This window comes from Manduca sexta, chromosome 18 (assembly GCF_014839805.1).
Source record: "Manduca sexta isolate Smith_Timp_Sample1 chromosome 18, JHU_Msex_v1.0, whole genome shotgun sequence".
Taxonomy (NCBI): Eukaryota; Metazoa; Arthropoda; class Insecta; order Lepidoptera; family Sphingidae; genus Manduca; species Manduca sexta.
Window position 1 is genome coordinate 788,482 of NC_051132.1, and position 20,540 is coordinate 809,021.

Sequence of the window (20,540 nt, forward strand, 5' to 3'; positions counted from 1 at the left end):
CTGTTAATAGCCTTTTTTATGGAATAAAAATTCAGCAATATATTATTGTAAGTACCTATGTCTTCATAAGCACTGACACCTTAAACAAAAATTTTTTTTTACCTTTGCAAGATTTTTTAAATAGTTTTTAAAATATTGTAACTATCATAATTCTGTTGATCTTACATGGTTTTCATCGACAAGAGTTAGTCGTATAAAGCATAGTAAAGTTAGTAGCGAATTCAATATTAACATATATTGGCGTTTATCAAAAACATGGAAAAAATATTCGTATAATAATGTAATCAATTTTATTAAAATACAAACAGAATAAGTATTTATTCTTGTCTTAAAATGAATATCTTGAGAAAGTCATAAATCATTTATATCCAAAAGAAGATTTTATAAAATAAAACCTAAGGTCACAAAAATTTTAAGAAAATACAAATACAAACCAATACATATGTAATATAAATATGGACACTACATCAGTGTTTAAATAGAAATAAACTTTTCTTATTTTCAATTTGGATATTAATTTTCGGAACGTCAGTATAAATCACATACTCCCCATAAATTATAGTCAACAAGTACTGTTAGTTTTAAATTGTTTTGCCTCAATTTTACCTAAACTTGGTCTTCTCTTGAAAAACATATTTGGAATTATAAAATGCATGATTTGAATTAAAATCATTCGTCGTCAATTCGCTGGGAGTTTTTACAGATTTTCCATGACCTTCATTCCAATTTAATTTAATTTTTGCTTGAAAATCTTCAATAAGATTATAATTGTCTAAATTTGTTTTTGCTTGATTGACTAGTAAGTGGTTTATATCACCGACTTTATAGAATGTATCAAATATATTATTAGTTTTAACTGGCGTGGAGTTAGCTTTGTGTCTAGCTTCATTGGTTAATATTTTTATCTTTTTAACGTCATTACCGTTATTAATGTCTGCGTTCCCAGTTTGAAATTCATCTTTCGAATGGAATTTTACGTCAAAGTCGAAAAATTTGAAATTTTTCGTACAATTATTGAGCATGCATATTTCTTCTTCGATCAACTTTCTTTTTATATAATGAACCAAGTTGTTAACGCTGTTGCTCAGTTCACACTTCGTGGAATAATCTTTGAATTCGCAAAGGAAATTGTTCAAACTTTTCATGTGGGACTTGCAGTAGTTCCTGATCATGCAGCTGGCTTGGATAATTTCCTTCTTAGTGGCGCCTTCTCGTTTCCTTATTTCCTCGTACTCTTCTAGTTTGAGGTCACATTTCTCCGGGGTTGATTCTGCAGGGTTAGGAAGCCGTTCCTGAATATCCTGAGGGTATAATGTTGGGAAGTACTGCTTCAGATAACTGGATTTCGGTGGCTGGTTTGTGAACATGACGAACTCGTGGTGGCGACTCGTCGCGCGCTTATTTGGTGGTAACTTTTCTTCCTAAACATAAAAAACCTCAATTACGTATATTATATAAAAATAATTTATATAATAAATTAAATTATTCTTCAACGCTTCATATTTATCGCATATTGCAGCTTGAGATATAGAAAAAGCATAAGTTCCTATGCAGATGAATTCTAGGAAAAATCAACCTCTAGATTATTAAACGACAGGTTTACATAAATGATTCCGTTAATTTAGCATACATATTTAGCTTTTAGAAATTCGTTTTTTAAACTGAAATAATATGCAAAATCCATTAACACAATAATAAATTTACCTTTATGTGTCAATTGATTTTGAATATTATTTCAATGACGACAATGTCGATAATAGTATGACAGTAAAAAATTCTCTGCGCTGCCGTTGGCCATATATGCGCCGTATAGACCTAATTAACTGCTAAATTAAAACTCACCAAAGACTCCAAATAATGGAAGTAGTTGCAGACATCCTTGAACTTGTTCTTCTGTCCACAATGCAGCCACACTATGAACGCCCTGCGTACGGTCACGTTGGTGTAGGCGGGAGAAGGCGGCTCCAGCAAGGAGTGGGGGAGCTGGTCGTCTAGCAGCTCCAACTGGCAACGGTTTGACATGGCGCTGGAGACGATTACGGATATAGATTATTTTTCTACTTAAAACTACTTAATGCTTGACATGTTAGCCGGGTAACATTCCAATCATTCCGATGGCAAATGGGTTCAAAATACTTTTGTGTTAATTCGGTTCTAAACAGACCAGCATTATTATCTTAACTGGCAAGAGATAATTACCATCAGTATCATCATGTATAAAAAAGAGAATATCATGTTCCCAGAGACGCGCAGAGGTTCACTGCTCGTTATAAAATGCGTGTTGCTGCCGCAACAGGAGTAGCTGTGGCAGGTGTGAGGACGGGATAGTCTTGTACCTAAAACCCTGTTTGGACTGAAATTTGTAAAGGAACGTTTATAATGTAGTAAGTGGTTAATCTGTTTATGAGGAAGTATGATAGGGTACCACTGTTTATGTCTATTTATACCATCAAGCACGAGTATGACAGCACTGTAGACCATGGACTTAATATTGTATGCGGGGTAATTGTTGAGTATTATGGTATAAAAAAATTCATTTAAACATTTTCTTTCAAGCTAGGTATTCCTAGTAAATTTTTTATACCTACATCAATGTATATTTTAATACATCAAATTCGTTCTAGATATTCGATTCACGTCTATCTACACAAAATTCTCTAAAGTTTATTTTCGCTAGAATTCTACACAACAGTTTATGACAATGTCTTGTACCCGCGGGATTCGAACACAAAGTTACCAACAAACACAGTAAATTGTAAATTCAGTACAAACGAATAGATACATAACTAATTTAAAACTAAACCGAAATACTGCTTAAACAATGACCTTAGATATCTAGTTTGCTGGTGGTAGGATATATTTATGTCCGCCCAAATAGCTACCATCGTACACAAGCTGTTAAAACCCCCCATAGTGGGCCGCATAAGTGTGCCGCATACGGGAATCTGCCTGTGTATATCCGGTTCAAACGGGCCGGCATAATTGTGTCGACTGGTGACGGATAATCCTCTCTCGTCAGTCGATATAATCTGGTCCCCCACTTCGCTTACCATCAGGTATGGTGAGATCACAGTAGCGAAAATAAAAAACTGTATCTAAATACGTATTCATTTGTCTACCCCCACGCATTGTATGATTGTTCTTACCCAAGTTGAAATAAATTGGACTTGTAATAAATGACCATTATGATTGAATAACTGATGGATAATATGCCCAGTACCGTGCAATGCTTTGTAATACATAATTGGTGTTATCAATCAATACAAGCTTACTCTGAACATCAGACGAACGATTCACTCATATAGTATTTCGATTGTTGTAATAAAAAAACTTACCTAGTTTAAGTATAAATATAATCAATGTAGTTAACTAACTAAATCCCACAGCAAATTGAAATAACGTATAAATTTTAGAAAAGGAATGACATATTTAAATCTACCTACATTTATAATAAATGTGAATGTACTTTAAATTTATTCTTCGTCTTGATGGGTAAAGTTTTTACTCTTAGTTTTACTACTTCTTTTTACGCTTAAAGGAATAAATATAAATAATGTCATTAAAATAAAATAAATGTTATTTTATGAACAGATTAAAATATATAGTTGTATTAAAGTTTGTTTGTTGTATAAATATAATTACCGCAAAAATATTATATAGAAACTGATATGTTGGTTATAGTTTTAAAGTCTGTAATAAAAAATAAAAATAAAAGTATAAATGTAAATATAATTAACAATCTCATAGTTTGTTTAATTTAGTTTCTTCGTGTTTGAGTAGATGGCGCTGTCACTATTATATGCAAATCTAAACAATGCAATGAATTCATATTTATTTTTTGTATACACAACAACATTTATTTCCACCACTGTCTTTCCACACTCCACGTATGAGTACTAGACGTGACGTATTAGTTTGACGTCCTACGTACTCAGAGTGATATCAATAACTGTGCCTAAATCCCACCAGTAACTTACATATACCTAAGTTAACAAGGAACCACTATTTTACTATATATTTTACTGGTTCCAGGAAAGTGATGACTAATTTCGGGTGACCTGGGGTGGGAAAATAATAATTTCAACAATATGTCATAGCATACGATATTAGTCACGGCAGTTTCTTGCCTTCCTATAAAACAGAATGGCGGACGATGTATTTCGATCCCCTGTAGAATAGACAATGAAGCAATTGATACACCCACGGTGAGCCAAACATACTTATGACTCATAAAAAGAAAATTTAAAACAATAACCAATCAATATAATTTTTTTAAAAATGCTATATAACCTAGCACCAAACCCATAATTCTCTCGCACGCTCTACCGTTTAAATGACACCAAATTCTACCAATAGCTGCGAGTGCATTGTTCTTTGATGGGGGAGGAATGCCTGCCTCCCTTAATATGGCGGTTAGTACGAGAAATAATGCGGGTCGTATCGGCACGCGTGGAATGCAGCCTTTAGCGCTTCCAACGCTCGATCGACGCTAAATATTTATATCGCCAGACTAAAGTAAAATACTTTGCATATTAACGCTTATTGAACCGCCATTAGTGTTTAGTTAAGAGGTTTTGGGATGAGTAAGTTTGGTTAGCGGTAAAAGAATGCTTGAGTTATATGGTAGTGGCTAAAAGGGAAATTTTACGAATAGGAACCCGACACAACACATAGGTAATATGTCCAAACGCGGTCAGCAAATCGTTCTAATGATAATTAAATTCTACATAATTTTTACTTACATAAAGGAAAGCCAACAGTTATATGAAGCCTTTGCCACTGCTGTAAGGTATTCTAAGGTACATAATCAGTTTCATAATGTGCAAAACTACACTGACATTGTAATGCTCATGATATCAATACATTTATTTCAGCACTTTATACACTGTATATAATATTATTCATACCAGAACTATGTAGGTAGACATATGCACAATTGGTACGGGAATACATAAAGCGGTAATAAAATGATAATTCAAACTCAATAAATTTCATACTGTTCCAAAACACATCCCGTAATGATGTGGCGATTTTTAATCTCATTATCGACTGATTTATTAACCTTAATAATCGTTGGTCGCAGATTAAATTCAGAAAGCCACGGTCATTATGTTAACATCAAATTATAGACGTAAATGATAGCTTTCACTACTTTGGGATGTGTTATTTAGCTCAAATAATTAATATTTCGGTTACATAATTATTTATTGTTGAGTATTTATTACTATGTGATTAACTTATTATAAGCTGATTGCATGTTTGTGACGGTCTTTGGTAGGTACTTACCAAGACTTAGTATTTTAATCGACTTCAGAAGTAATGATTAACTCAGCAAAGGAGTGAATCTTCTGTTATATCTCGATTTGAAGCGCTATAAAATCAATATAATACCGAGTATTATGCCACCTATTAATTATTTAATTTGTTTATATTGATAAAGATGACTACAGTAAACCTATTACACTAATTAAGAACTTACAAGTATTTAGTCAACAACAATTATATCCCCATGCAAATATAATAATATTAAATATTAGCTTTTGCTCGCGGCTTTGCCCGTGTGTTAGAGTTTGTCCGTGATATAAGTCGGCTACCTACTTGCCAGAGTATCGAACTATGTACTAAATTTCATCGAGATCAATTCAACGCGGAACCCTGTTTCATACTAAGTAAAGATACCGCCCAAACAAAGAAATCTGAATATGAATGTTTCTGATGGATGCAGCACGGTGCAGAGCTTTGTGATTTAAATCTTCAAGTCTCCTTACCAGTGGCGAAGGGAGAAATTTTTCAAAAGGTAACCCCGAGACAAAAAAGGCCTCAGTATATCGCGACCAATTTAACAGCAAACAAAAATGAAGATAAATGTAAATAAACCTAAAAGGGAAGTCGGAAGGAATCGAGTTGTATGAACGGTTCGCTACTGCTCCTTGTGAGTAGTCATGTGGGTAGTCACTATAAACTTAATGTGTGTGGTCTCTTCTTAAGTCATGTGGGTAGTCACTATAAACTTAACCAACAATATGCACTGCCAAATAAATAGACAATATTCTCACGATGGCCTCATACTGAAATTCTTCGATTATAAAATGAAATTTTTGCGCCATCTCTTGAGGTCAGTTGGAATTCGCTCGATCACCGTCCGTCTGCGGATTCCGTCGCGTCGGAGCGGGGGGGTGGGAGTTGGGAGGGGGGCTCGAGGGAGGGTTATGAGCACTCAATATCTCGGACATGTCTCGGGTTAATGGATCGGTTTAATTATATTAATTTTATAGTTAAGTATGGAATTACTTAATCGTTATGATGGGCATTCCGACGTGTAGTGAGGACTGTGCTTTAGTCTACGTTGGCCTGATGCGAGTGGAACGGTAGTAAATTGTGCTGGGTAAAACTTATTCAGATTTTTAAGATTAATTGACAATCTAATATACTATTACAATCAAAATGTGACTGCTATATTTATTCGGAATATATTGTTTATAATTACGGTTTACCAACAGTATATTTTCCTATGTCACACCTTTAGAATTACAATGCCGCAAGTCCAAAAACTATTAAATTGACTTTGTAATCCACGGGATTTGAAAAGTGACAAACTATCGAACACAACATCGACTTTGGTGTGATTACCGATAGACGATGTTGCAAATGTTCAAATCTCGTGGATTATAAAGTGTCATTAATGATTTTGTTAATTATGCAATACGGGACACGAGTGAAACAAACGCTGGCTCGTAACGCAATAATTTATTAGCCCATCGACAAGGGCATGTACGCAGCACGCTATACTTATAACTACATACATAACAGATTTTTTACACTTACGTCATTGTAATTCTAAAGGTGCGATATTTTAACAAAATAAAGACTTATATCGTAATCATTACTGGTAGATAACTAAGTCTTAAAAATAAAACACCACGTGTCCTAAAACCTACAATAATCCCAAACATTGGTCCAGTGTATCTCGTGTCCAAATCCGCACACGAGTGACGGGGTTGGTTCGTCTGTCGGTTGTCATGGCGACGTCACGTCTCCTTCGTTACCGCGCGCTGACTCGACCCGTCAATGCTGACTCGTAACGGATTCTGCGAACGATACTCTTCAGGAAACACGTTTAGTTTTAAAAATGTAGTTTGCATTTGTTTTATTTGTAAAGATAGGTATTTGCAATAGTTACACTTATGTCTAAAGGATAAGGATGTATTGTAACTTTATTATTATTTCCATACTTTATAGAGATTGGATTTCCTTAAAGCCATTTGTAAGTTTTTATAGGCTTAGTAGTGTTTGTTTAAATGTACTAATTATAATGGCATGGCGGAACATATTAGTTAAATATATTAATTAACCTTTAAACTCGACGTTTGAATTCATGTAGGAGTTTCTTAACGACTTTTGTCTATATTCATTCGGAATACTTGCGTCAAAATTATTATACATAACTGCAAGTAAGTATATCCTTGGTATAGAAACAGAGATCTTTTTTGACACTCTTTCACTAAACCGTTTCATCTAATAAGGCGCTAGCAGGCCAAGAACTAAATTAGTTCAACTTAGCTCACATAACTGAGGAAATTACTCATAGTACTTAGTTTATTTTGCGCTCTGTACACAAGTATGATAAAATAGCTAGAGTATGCGAGCTAAGCTAAATCAATTTTTAAAAATAGGTAATTTATTTATCACAGACAGACATGCATATCTACAAACGTATAAAGGCAATCATAGGTTATGGTGTGCGACCGCCATTAGACTTTTGGCAGTCAATTTTCCTAAGCCGCCGTTCAAACCTCCATCTATTCCTAACACTCAACATACAATGCGCAATTTGAACACGACAATAAAATTAGGTTCAGCTTCATTGCGCTTATTGTGCGAATGGAATAAACGCGTCATTAATGCAGTGTGGTAATGGACTGTGAAACGCAAATTACTAACACGTGTTTTATTAACTCAAATACATTGCCTTTTGTGTTTGCGATGAGTTATTTTTATTAAACTTTGTTATGATGATAAAAAGGTTTTTTATTTTCTTTTCTTTGCAAACATTTATATTTTAGCTGGAAAAGTAATGTCATTTAAATTAATAAGTTACGTCAGTGCTCTGAGCAAAGTTTATTAGTTATCTTGGAACATCCATTGAAATAAAATATTAATAGTAATAAAACATCAAACATCTTGTATTTTTGTACAGATGTCTCAATGGGTTTTCTCGGTGTGAGCACTTATTGGAGCGCTTTGGGTTATCAATACCACACCGGCTCCCCAGGCAGCCGCGAACAGAACTCTTCCACCTACTACAAAGCCGAACAAACATTGGATATCATTCGCCCATACGTAGGATTTCCGCTACCTATAATGAAGTTTGTACAAAAGTGCCAGATATTGATATATTTTTCGATTCCCTTAATAGATTTATAAAAAAATGTAGAAGTTCTTTTTAATGGCATGTTATAACATTTATATTATATTGTATTCCTCAGTTATTCGCGGTTAAGCTAAGTATGCAATTTTCTCAAGCAATGTTGTGTACATCTTTAATTGGTACATGTATTAGTTATTAAGCCTGTGTAAAGTGTATTAGACTGTTGAATATATGTACTGTTGATGTTCCTATTATAGTAAATAAATAAATAAATAAATAAATAAATAAACATACAGTATTCACAGAATTCTGAGCTAGCATTAGACTGATGTTCTGGGTAGATACTGAACAGAGTTTTCGTCATTGACGTAATTATACGATATTATTCTCAGAACTTTATTTCTCAAATTCATTTAATAAAATTCTTAATACGTATAAATACTATCTGCTTGACGAACAAAAGACGGGACAGAGAACACAGATTAAATTTGTAGCTCCAGAAAGACGAAATATTTACACACTATTTGCATAATAATACAGGTAAGGACAAGACAGGATTTTTAATAATACTGATATTAAATCTCACTAGCTACATGCTAATAGACACATTTTCGGTAACTTTTTAAAAAATTACATTAAACCAAAAAATATTTCTGATTTAACGACAAACATTATATAGGTACGAAATCCAACAAAAATATACTATCCGCAAACAATAAATTCACCTTCCGAGATTTGAACTCGCGTCAACACCATCGTATATACACTTCCAAACGCAATCTCAATACGGCGTACAACGTTCAAAAGATATATCGCTTTTAGATCCGCGACGATATAAAAATTTATACGCGGACAATCCGCTGCTCATAAAGAGGGCTTACTGGAGATACGGCGTGTGTATAATTCACGCGCCCCGGCGGATACCGGCGGATATTGTATCCGATACGCGGATACGGAGCCGGCACCTCGCTACATTTGTCGTACAATTGTTTCTATTTCGCACGGCGTAAATCTTGCCTCGCTTTATTGAAACAATATTAATGGCAAGGCGCATGGCGCGCTGCGACGCCGCGACCGTATCTAGGGATTGTTTGTGGTATGAGCAAATATTTCTCGGATATTGTGGGACTTAAAGTCTCTTTGCTCAGTTATTTCGAATAATATTTTTAATTTTAGATAATATCTTTTATTTTTGTAGCTACGTCAAATATACCAAGAGTTAAAATTATTCATTACTTGACTAAATAGCAGGTTTTACGTCTGTCAGAGTACATTATCGTTTTTGCTACTAAGCACTGATTTTCTGGGAAGCCAATCGAAGTGACTAATATCCCTCCCCGTCTACAATCGAGTGACAACTGTACAAAAATATAATTATTTTTATTCCTTTACCGGAATAAGATCTTTCAATTCTTATGTAATTTAATATTTCTAATCAGCATTTTCTTCATTATTTATATCATAACAGTAAATACCACATTAATCCCAAACCGTCAAATATTTCCTCATTGTAAGCGAGAAAATTCGTTATACATTGACTTGAAGACAATTACTCGCGCCAGTCGACCGCGCGGGCTGCGGCAGGGCTGTCTCGCGACGATATACTCGCCTCGCCGCGCGCCAATGTCCCCTACTTAACACCCCTTATTTATGTAGCTAAAATGATTATATGTTGCCGACAAACTATTAGGGACGTTTGGGAAATGTCCGAATTTAGAAGATTGGATTGTGTGTAGTAATTTACAAAGTATTGATAGATGATTTTAGAATGAATGTGAAGAAATATTAGATAAAATATTCACTGAGGTTTGATACGTAAAAAGTAGTTAAAATCTGCCATATACATTTTGTTAGACAATGTTTGTGTTAGGTAGCAGATAGCATATACCTACCTGAATATTATTAGGCACTAAGTCTAGAAAAAAATATAAAGACAGCGTATCAAATCAAAGGAATGGTAACGTTCCTAAATAGAATATTTTTGATGGACATCCAGCCTGCTCGTCACTCGTAAAAAATACATAAAAAGACAACTAAGTTTATCACTATTGTCTGCCTGGACAGCTGATGTAGTAAAGCAATTGAGCGCTGCTTTATACTTTACAGGACTGCATTGCATTTACCATCAGATGCAGTATAAAACGTAGCTTCGCCATTTCTAAAAAAAATACACATATCACGCAGTCATCGATGAAGGGATAGGCAGGCGTACCATTAGGCCACCCACTGTTCGCCACGTGGGTTCCGTACCAATGTTTGTGATAAGAGGCGAGCCTATCGCCATATCGTGCACAAATTCCAGTTTATCGGCTATTTATTAAAACACCCAACATACCTGCGCGACCCGGAATTCGAACACGGGACCTCAGAGTAGTGTCCTTAAAAAAACTATCCAAAAATCTTTGCCAGGGCTATTATAAAGTTTCCTAGAAGTCAAATGTACAAAATCGTATATCCAGAAACTACTTGAAAATTCTTTAAAAAGAAGATGTTTTACACCAATCCTTATTTGTGACTTGTACTGTAACAAGATGTATGATTCGATTACGGTAACCTATTATCCTCATATTCCATATTTTATATCAAGAGAAAGTTATGGGATATTGTGTACAATGTTTGTAAAAAGTTCTATGACCTATTTTCTTCGTACTTTACTATCTTCTTATATCCATGAACTTCGGTTTTATTTGGCGACAATTTTCCTTTACTTTGAAGTTCTACGTTGGTTTAAAATCCTCTCAGAAGTAGAAGTGGCCCGTGGTCAGCAGGAGGCAGTGTACAGTACAAAACACATGACTGGAATGATTTAAAGTTCTGCGTCTCGCTGTAGACAGTTTGTTTTGCTGGTGGTAGTATATATTTTATATCCGCCCAGATAGCCACCGCCGTACACAAGGTGTTAAAACCCGCCATAGCAGTCCATGTAAATGTGTCGCGTTCCGGGTGTATATCTGGTTTCAACTGGCCGGCATAATTGTGGCGACTACCGAGGGGTAATCATCTCTCGTCAGTCGACGTTCTCTTTGAACCTCTCTCCACTTATCATCAATTGCAGTAGAGTTACTTTACTGTGCACGTATTAAGAAAGTGTTTATCCAATATCCAAAATAATCAATCCAAATGGTCCTCCCTTACTGGGATGTCACTTTTCCACATCATCATCATTATCATTCACATGTCCTGCTGCTGCTACTACTGCTGAACAAAGAAAGAACTTATCAATATATTCAAATGTCTACTGCCACAACAACACGCGCATACAATAAATGAAAATATTAAATTAGACGCATCGAACACGCGAAAGAGTCCCAATTATCGTCGCAAAGAGCCTCTTTGGAGGACTGTCAAACGCAGTGCGTCTCGCAAAGTGTGCGCTCGCCGGAAATTGCCGCCGCCATCTTGGTGTGGACCGGAAGGGGCCAAATTATCATTGGAGGGTGTCTATGTGGGACGGAGTGCATCAGACCTCAAATAATGGCTTTTGAAAAATTGTATTTGATTGTTTTCGATTTTTTGTTACTTACAACAATAGCGGTGTATTTCAAAATATCATATAGATTTTAATTTTAAAATATTCCACTATATGCTATGTGTTAATGTTTTGCGTTGGCTACTGCCAACAATGTCCTACAAACCGGAATACAACAGTGCACAATGCCTAGCGATAAGCATAAAATACATGTGAAGGTACAGATACTACAAATGAACTCTCACATACAGTAATGACATCAATTAGACGCAATATTAATTGCTTAATATTTTTATCAGAATTACTGTAAAGTTGCGTGAGGGAATTTGTTTTTGAGCCTTCAAACATTAATTATCAAATTATTAACTTAATTCTACTAATATAAGAAAGTTTACGATGTTTGTGTCTTACCAGTCTCAATGTTCATCCATTAAATATACTTTTATATAATACTGTTATCCAAAGGCAAACTAATAAGCTAAATGACATAAGGTTTTGTTTAAATGAAGTAGACGGGGATCGGCAAATCCGATTAGACGCTCTTTGATTACGCAAATCATGGTTCTGTGAGTCGCGGGGACGGAGGGGAGGTCGCGGCTAATTTCATTATTTAGCCGAGTTACTGTTGCCGCCTTTTGTGAACGCACTGGCTTGTCAGTAGGTTAGACTGCGCCAGTAACTTGTTAAGTGTGGAGGGTTTAGCTGTAGTTTCTGAAGTCTATAATCGTCAGTCGTTTTTCGAGTACTCAAGCTTGCCCAACCGTTGGCGATACAATTGAGATACCCCAAGACGAGTCTCAAGAGCGACTTTAGTCTAGTTGGTTGTGGAACGGACTGCTGATACGAATGTCCGCAGCTTCAAATCCCAAGGGCACACACCTCAGATTTTTTAAAAATTATGTGTGATTTCTTTGTGAATTATCGCTTGCTTTAACGGTGAAGTAAAACATAGTGAGGAAACCTGCATACCTGAGAAATTCTCTATAGGAATTTTGAGAGTGTGTAAAGTCTACCAATGCGTATACCTACCTACCAAGGCTAAGGCCTAATCCCTCTCAGTAGTCGAGAAGGCCCGTGCCCAGCAATGGGACAGTATATTATTAAGGCAAATTTCAAAATCGATATAAATACTAATGTGCTAAAAACGTCGTAGGGAACCAATGAATAATTTTTAACTGACTGTTGAAAAGGTTAAGCAGTCTTGTACTACATAGTGGAGAGTAGATGTACTAGCACTGTAACCAAACGCAGCACAGTAGATCCGAGGTTAATGAAAGCGAAAACCGAGCGCGGCTTTATGCCCCATTGAGACGGTTCAGGCCAATTGTATTAAGATATGTTTTATTGTTAATATTCCAAGACATCGCGACTGCGCCTCGCTTTCCGTTTAAGATTGATTATAAGGAAGCGAAATGAAAATACTGCCAAATTTAAGTCTTTACTTTTAATTTTTTTTTACGATCATGGCAAAGGAACTGCACTGTTAGCGAAGTAGGGTCCAGATACGATAACTGATGAGAGATGATCCCTCGCGAGTCAACACAATTATGTCGGTCTGTTTGATACAGAATATATACAGGCTGATCCCACTATGTCGGATACAAATATTCTACTATCAGCAACCTCCTCGCGGCTCTGACTGCGCCTTGGCTATTTTTAAAAAGATTACAGAGAAGAGGGTTTTTAACATTGGCGTAGGGTGAAATTTTCCGAAAGAGAACCCGACACGAAATATAGGTACTTATATGCTTGAATGCGGTCTTCAAATCGTTCTAATGATAATCAGATTCCACATAAATTCTAAATAAACGGAAGCCGGCAGGAGTTAGTTTATATTGATCCTTCGTCACTAGTTTCTAGGCTTTCGATTACTATGTAACGAAACTTGATAGCAGGGTTGCTACTTCACTCGAGTTATACGTGAGACCACTGTCTTGGTAACGTGTCTAGTAGCTAGTGAGATCTCGTCACTATATCATTTACTGATAGGTCTCTCATATGTGAGTCCGCCTGGGTAGGTATCACCGCAATGTCTATTTCTGCCGCCAGGGAATGTATAGTCACTGTTGTGTTCCGGTTTGAAGTACATTGTAGCCAGTGTAACTACTGGACATAATAAGACTTAATATATGTATCAGGAAGGCGAGCGCAGTAGAATACCAAACAATACTTTATAATTAAAGGTGTTGGATGGTGTATCTACTGTTTATGGACGGTCGTATCGCTTACCTTCAGATGAATAGCAAACTCGTCTTATAATTCAAAGCAACAAAATAAAAAAAAACTATATAATTAATCTTCAACATCATGTGTCTACTCCTAATACAGCTGCAATTAAAAAATCCAATCCTAAGCATTTAGGTCACATGTTTTTATCGCTATAACTTATTCCGCCTATTTTATTAATTTACTTAATTCATGTTATAAAAGCGTTACATAATTGGTACAACGAGGGATTTTTATCGTTTTAAACATCGAATTATCCAGTCAATGTAATAATTTATAGGTCATTGTATATTGTAATTAACTTGGCTACGTATTTTTACCTATATTATTAATAGTCTTGTAAGTTGCGACATAGTTACTACTACAATAATGATTTGTTGTGTTGACACGAATTTAAGATATCAAAATAAAATCTTTTGGGACGACTAACATCCCAGTCTCCCCTGTTACAATGAAGGCTGCAGTATTAGAAAAATCCGAAAAATTATTTTATGTCGATACCACAGCGATGTTTAATTACTTAAATACTAGCTTATGCTCGCGCCTTTGCCCGCGTGAAGGAGTTTTTCGGGATATTTTTTTTTTCGACTTACTTGATATTATATGTGTCATTGTAACGTATAACCAACATTACTGTAAAGTTTCATCCAAATCCGTCCAGTAGTTTCTCTGTGAAATAGGAACAAACATACATACATCCATCCTCACAAACTTACGCATTTATAATATAAGTAGGATAAAATGTGTGCTGAATATTGTATATAAGACTAAACAATTATGTGGCATTTTGTCGTTTAAAATTATCATCGCAGCTAACTGTGCTGTGCAACTATTACCAGTATAATAACGTGTTTATACGAATTGAACAACCAAAAAATTACATCTGATAATCGAATATGCGCTCTATGAACTCTTTCACTAGACTCGGCACTTCCTATAGGGATTACTTCGCTTAACGTCAAGTGCAATGAGATCTCTCGCCCAGAAACAATAAAAAACATTTTAAAAATAACATTAACGCCACACAGGTTTCAGAACGTAATCATTATTTATACAACTGGGCCCTTATTCTCTATCCCGCACGTTATTTTAACAGTGCGTAACAAGCACGTAACACAACGCGTCATGTTAAGGACTATAGAAATTTGACTTACAGAATACCATTTCACGCACATTTCTGGGAGATAACATGACACGGCCGCGTTACGCGTTTACACTATCATACAGAATAAGGGCCCTGTCTACGGGACGTTAACTCATATAAACTTCGAAAGAAATGAATACTAAAGCAATGTCTCTACAATATTCTATTAATATGCAACTTTACGTTTCCATAAGATCCAACATTTCCAAAGACAAGGGCAAGTGGTGGTATTTTTTTTAAACGTCACGCGGCGGATTTGCGGCGCGGCACGTGTCCTGTACCCTTTCACGATGCATTACGCTTAGCGCCGTAGTGCGAGTGCCATAAGAGAAAAGATATAGCGGATACCGTGAATTTATTTTGGGGGAGTTTGGCGCGATAATTTGTTTTACAGTCAGCAGTCGTTTATTAGTGATTTGGTTTTAGATTTTACTTCAGCTCGGGGTACTGAGATGAGTGTGCCGTCCTCATCCATTATACTAATCAAGTTCCCTCTGTGACCCTCTCGACACCTGATGGATAATATTGTAGTACCAGTAGACAAAAACTTGGTTGCTACCGGAAGCCACACATACTCCTCAGCGCACACTAAGACAGAGGTGTTGTATTGGGAACTATAAAAGATAATTAGCGATAGAAGAAGAATATCCAGACTTATGTATGTCCAAATAAATTAATTATTATTGTCTGTTTAATATTAAATCGGTAAAATTTAGGTGTCAGAATGATCTTGTTCCTAAGATGTTCACTCTTGTATTACTTTTCTTAAATAATAATAAGTCGCTTTTATTTCGTAACCCGCGTCGCCTATAATTTGTGCCACACGCGAAACCGTTGAAAGCACTGTCATTGACGCAATAAGTTAGAATTTTCCTAATAACGCAGTGCAATGTCGCGAGATGGGAGCCTCAGATAATGGCGTCAGAAATATGGCGCTCGACTACTTGTGACGCCGAGAATGGGCAAAAAGTATTTTACAGTTCCGTGACATATTGTCGTAGCTGATAGGATTCGGATTGTATGTACCCTTCGCCAGTGGTGTGTCGCGTTCCGGGATCAGTCTGTGTATATCCGGTTTCCAACAGGCCGGCATAATTGTGTCGACTAGCTACGAATAATCTGTCTTCAGTCCATCTGGAACCTACTCCGTATACCATCAGATGCAGCGTGGTTACTTTGTCGCGCCAGAATAAAAATAAAAAAAAGGTTCGCTGGTCATCCTGAGACAGATATTTCATTAGTTTGTTTAACGGCAATCGCGTATAAGATTCTATATTATTTATTTATTACTAACACTGTTTACAATAATGTTAACCCTTATAGTACTAATACAAAACTTCGTGGTATTCCGATGTTACCTTCTAACGAATACAACTAGTTATTTCTTTGAGCACGTTGAAATAAAAAATGTAATATAAGTAAATTAATTCACCATCAAATTATTTCTTTAATAGTAAATAAGAAAGATATTTGTATTTACGATAATCATTGGTTTATAATTTAACATAATACGTTGTTTCTGCGAATACACTATTAATAACACTATCTCTACATAGAGATTGAACCGGTACAAAATCCACTCTACATAAGGCGAGTACGGCGCGCCACAATATCTTAGAGCTACATACATATTAATCGCCGGCCGCCCATACATATGTATCGCCCGATCACGTATGTTCGCCAATCATCAAATGCTTTTCAGATTCTGTGTTCTTCGTCTCAGAAATCTAGATTAAGGGGAATGCATAGAGTTCGAAATAGTATGAAAAAAAATCAAGAGAAAAACTTAGAATTATTTAGCACGCCTAGACACTGCATTGGTCGGGACGATTTATATAAGGGGAATGCATACAGTATAAATAGTTCGGAGTTTTAGCTGGTAGGCCGTGCATAGGCTTAAGGGTTACCTACATAAAAAATCAGGAGGAAAACTTTGAATTATTGAGCACGCAATAACAATGCACTGCTCAGGATCTTTCATAGTTTTTAAATTATCAATAATGACAAATAAAATATATAACTAGGGCTTTATTTACAAAATTTTCTTCTAAGATAAAATTATCACTAAGTAATTTCATGATTTATTTTATAAGATAAGTACAATAAGTCCGAAAAAGTCCGCAGTAATACACGAGCGCGGATATTCCCGCGTCCGGCCGCGGCGGGGGCGGAGAGGGGACAATTTCCGCCCCGACCTTTATTATTAACCCCCTCGAGCACTTTGCACTTTTAACTTCACAAAATAAGTTTCGCATCGAGCCTTCGAGTGTAAACTTTTAAATAATGCACTTATTGAACTTTCTATGTTGTCTATACAATTTATGGTTAAAAATGTATTAAATTTAATGTATGATTAAATATTTAACTTCATAAATATTTCCGTAAAAATCATATGATAGTATTTTTTCTAGAGTAATAATTATTTTATACTATTACAGAATCTACTTGACATGTACTGTAAAATTACAAATCTTTAAAAAAAACAATACCAGCTGTCATTGTCTTTTGCGTTGCGTTATTATTGATCACCAAATTAATTACAAGCACTTTTAATTTTATCCTGCTTTGTATATTCTCAAAATTATTCTTAATATGTTTATAATATCTAATGAAAACTATTTCAAACATTACCCACGGAATATATATACCTCCACAATACCAACCATTCTTACTAAATGGCAAAAACTTGTACAATTACAGAATCAATATCATTTAGAGTAACGCAATCAAAAAACTAATAGAATATCGCTAACCAACACTGGCAGTTGATAATTGACCGATTCATTCAATTAGCGAATGAACGGCGCGCGAGTGCCGCTTCTGTGACTGACAGATAGATTCGGTGTAATTGACCGAAAGAATGAACGGAACGAAGTGAACATATTGATATTGACACGAGGGCTTTGTACATCATTCGGCAATTATTACGTAAATGATTTATTGTTTAGGAAAAGGAATGATAATAGAGAGAGAGTGCTGTCTCAATTAATGATGCTGTATGCGCGTATAAATAATTATGTAAAATGTGTTTCCTGTAATAAACTTTTATTCATATATAATTATGTTATTGTGGGACACTCACATACTCCCTATAAAAGGTTATCCCCCTTACAATGCTATTATAGAGTTTTAAATAAAATTGATGAATATCCATTATTATAGATAAGTGGCGAGAAAGTTTTTTTACTCTAACACATAATGGGTTGCACTCTGCTGGGCCCAAATATAGCCCACGTTTATTACGAGCATACAAAATCAATAAGTAAATTATATAACACCGCTTTAGTTTTAAGCAGTAACGTGACATGAATCAATGATCATATCAACTTAAGTGTGTATAATTTATTTATTGTGGTAAAAAACCAATACTTATTATCATTCTCTGCTTCTACGAAAAATGTAAACTATGTTTTCTTAAGTTTTTAAACAAAATATTTAATGATATATAAAAGTATTTTTTGACCTCACTGCACCTAATTAAAAGTGCATCGGGGTCCAATAGAATGTCTAATGACGAGGAATAATCACCTCTCGACAGTCAACACTATTACACCGATCCATTGGAAGCGTATATACACTATCTGATCTCGGAACGCGACACACTTACATGGACCACTATGGCGGATTTTAACACCTTGTATACAGAGGTCGCTATCTGGGCGGATATAAAATACATCATACCATCAGCGAACACCTTAAAACAAAATATCAATTTGATTTATTTTATTGCATTAATAAATACCAACTTACCTTTTCAATCACTCGTACAACATTCACGTATTCAACTTTAATTTCCAAGGACTCGACATTCACTCACCCGCTCATTCATCATTCAACCATTCAGTCATTCGATCAGCGGCCGGGCCGCGTTAATTTCACTTTTATCCGAGGTGGGCAGCACGTTTGAGGTAATTTATTACTGGGTTACAATCATTAAGATGTATGTCAGTATCAATCAAACTCGTGACTGATAGTTTTTGTTAGGGTAACAACCCTTTTACTATATTTATTTATTTTGCTGTACGGAACGTTAATTTATTTGTATTGTTTATGTTGAGTGGTTGTATATATTGTAATGTACTTAGGGTTTGATTATTTGTAATTATATTGAGTACTAGCTTTTGCTCGCGGCTTCGCCCGCGTGAAGGTGTTTTCCAGGATAAAATTCCACTGTTTGATAAAAGTCTTGCTACATATTTTCCCGGTACTTATAGGTTCAAACTAATTTTATCCCCAATCTATAATTTCAGTTCAATCAGTCGAAAATCTAAGAACATTTATACAAACTTTCATCCCCTATTTTATCCCCTTAAGGGTAGAATTTATCAAAATCCTTTCTTAGGGGATGCCTACGTCATAGTAGCTTTATGCATGTAAAGTCTTAGCCCGATCCGTCCAATGGTTTGGGCTGTTCCTTGATATATCACTGTCAGTCACCTTTGAGTTATATATTATATTAACAACTGAAGTTAGCTAAAATTGAGTTTCTCGAAGCCGACCACTATTTATGTACTATGTATTTTGAGACTATGCAATTTTGTCGCGTTCGCGATTCACTTTCACTTTTGTTGAGTTTCAGAACGCGATATTAGATCCTCCAACGCGCACGCGAATTTGAACTTTATGCAGCGGTAATAAATTACAAATTGACTCTACGTATTAGTTAGAAAACGTTTGTATGGGAAATAGAAAAATGCTGTTTTGAGGATTTTCCCGGCAATTATTCGAATTTTTCTCACCTTTTAAATCTTCCCTAGACCTCCACGAATAATTCAAGACCAAGATAAGATAAATCCGTTCAGCCGTTCTCGAGTTTTAGCGAGACTAACGAACAGCAATTGATTTTTATATATATAGATGTGGAAGAAAAACGGCGATAGCCTAGTTGGGTGTGGAACGGACTGCCGAGACGAATGTCCGCAGGTTCAAATCCCAAAGGCACACACCTCTGACTTTTCTAAAAAATCATGTGTGTATTCTTTGTGAATTTATCGTTCGCTTTAACGGTGAAGGAAAACACCGCAAGGAAACCTTCACATCTGAGAAGTTCTCTATAGGAATTTCGAAGGTGTGTGAAGTCTACCAATCCGCACTATGCCAGCGTGGTGGACTAAGGCCTAATCCCTCTCAGTAGTAGAGGAGGCCCGTGCTCAGCAGTGGGCAAGTATATAATACAGGGCTGATATTATTATTTATTATTATGTGGAAGAGATTAAATGTCCACGTTGGATAATTTGTGTGCTTTTGGATTTATAATACATGAAAATAAGAGCGATTCTGTTGCCATGTTAGTAAAACCACCGAGTGTATGTATTTAACATTAAAAAATACTT

The 20,540-nt window shown here is 35.6% G+C and overlaps 2 protein-coding genes across 3 annotated transcripts in view; one reads left to right on the top strand and one right to left on the bottom strand.

The window, feature by feature from the left end:
- The window catches only part of LOC115447778 (complexin), a 289,970-nt gene that overhangs the window by 227,516 nt on the left and 41,914 nt on the right, over positions 1-20,540 (top strand). The gene's annotated exons all lie outside the window — the stretch shown is intronic.
- LOC115447777 lies at positions 428-3,453 on the bottom strand. Its single transcript, XM_030174998.2, has 3 exons — positions 3,336-3,453; positions 1,843-2,026; positions 428-1,421 (listed from the first exon to the last, which is right to left on the bottom strand). The coding sequence occupies exons 2-3, from the start codon at positions 2,020-2,022 to the stop codon at positions 603-605; spliced, it is 999 nt and encodes a 332-aa protein (XP_030030858.1). The 5' UTR covers positions 2,023-2,026; positions 3,336-3,453; the 3' UTR covers positions 428-602.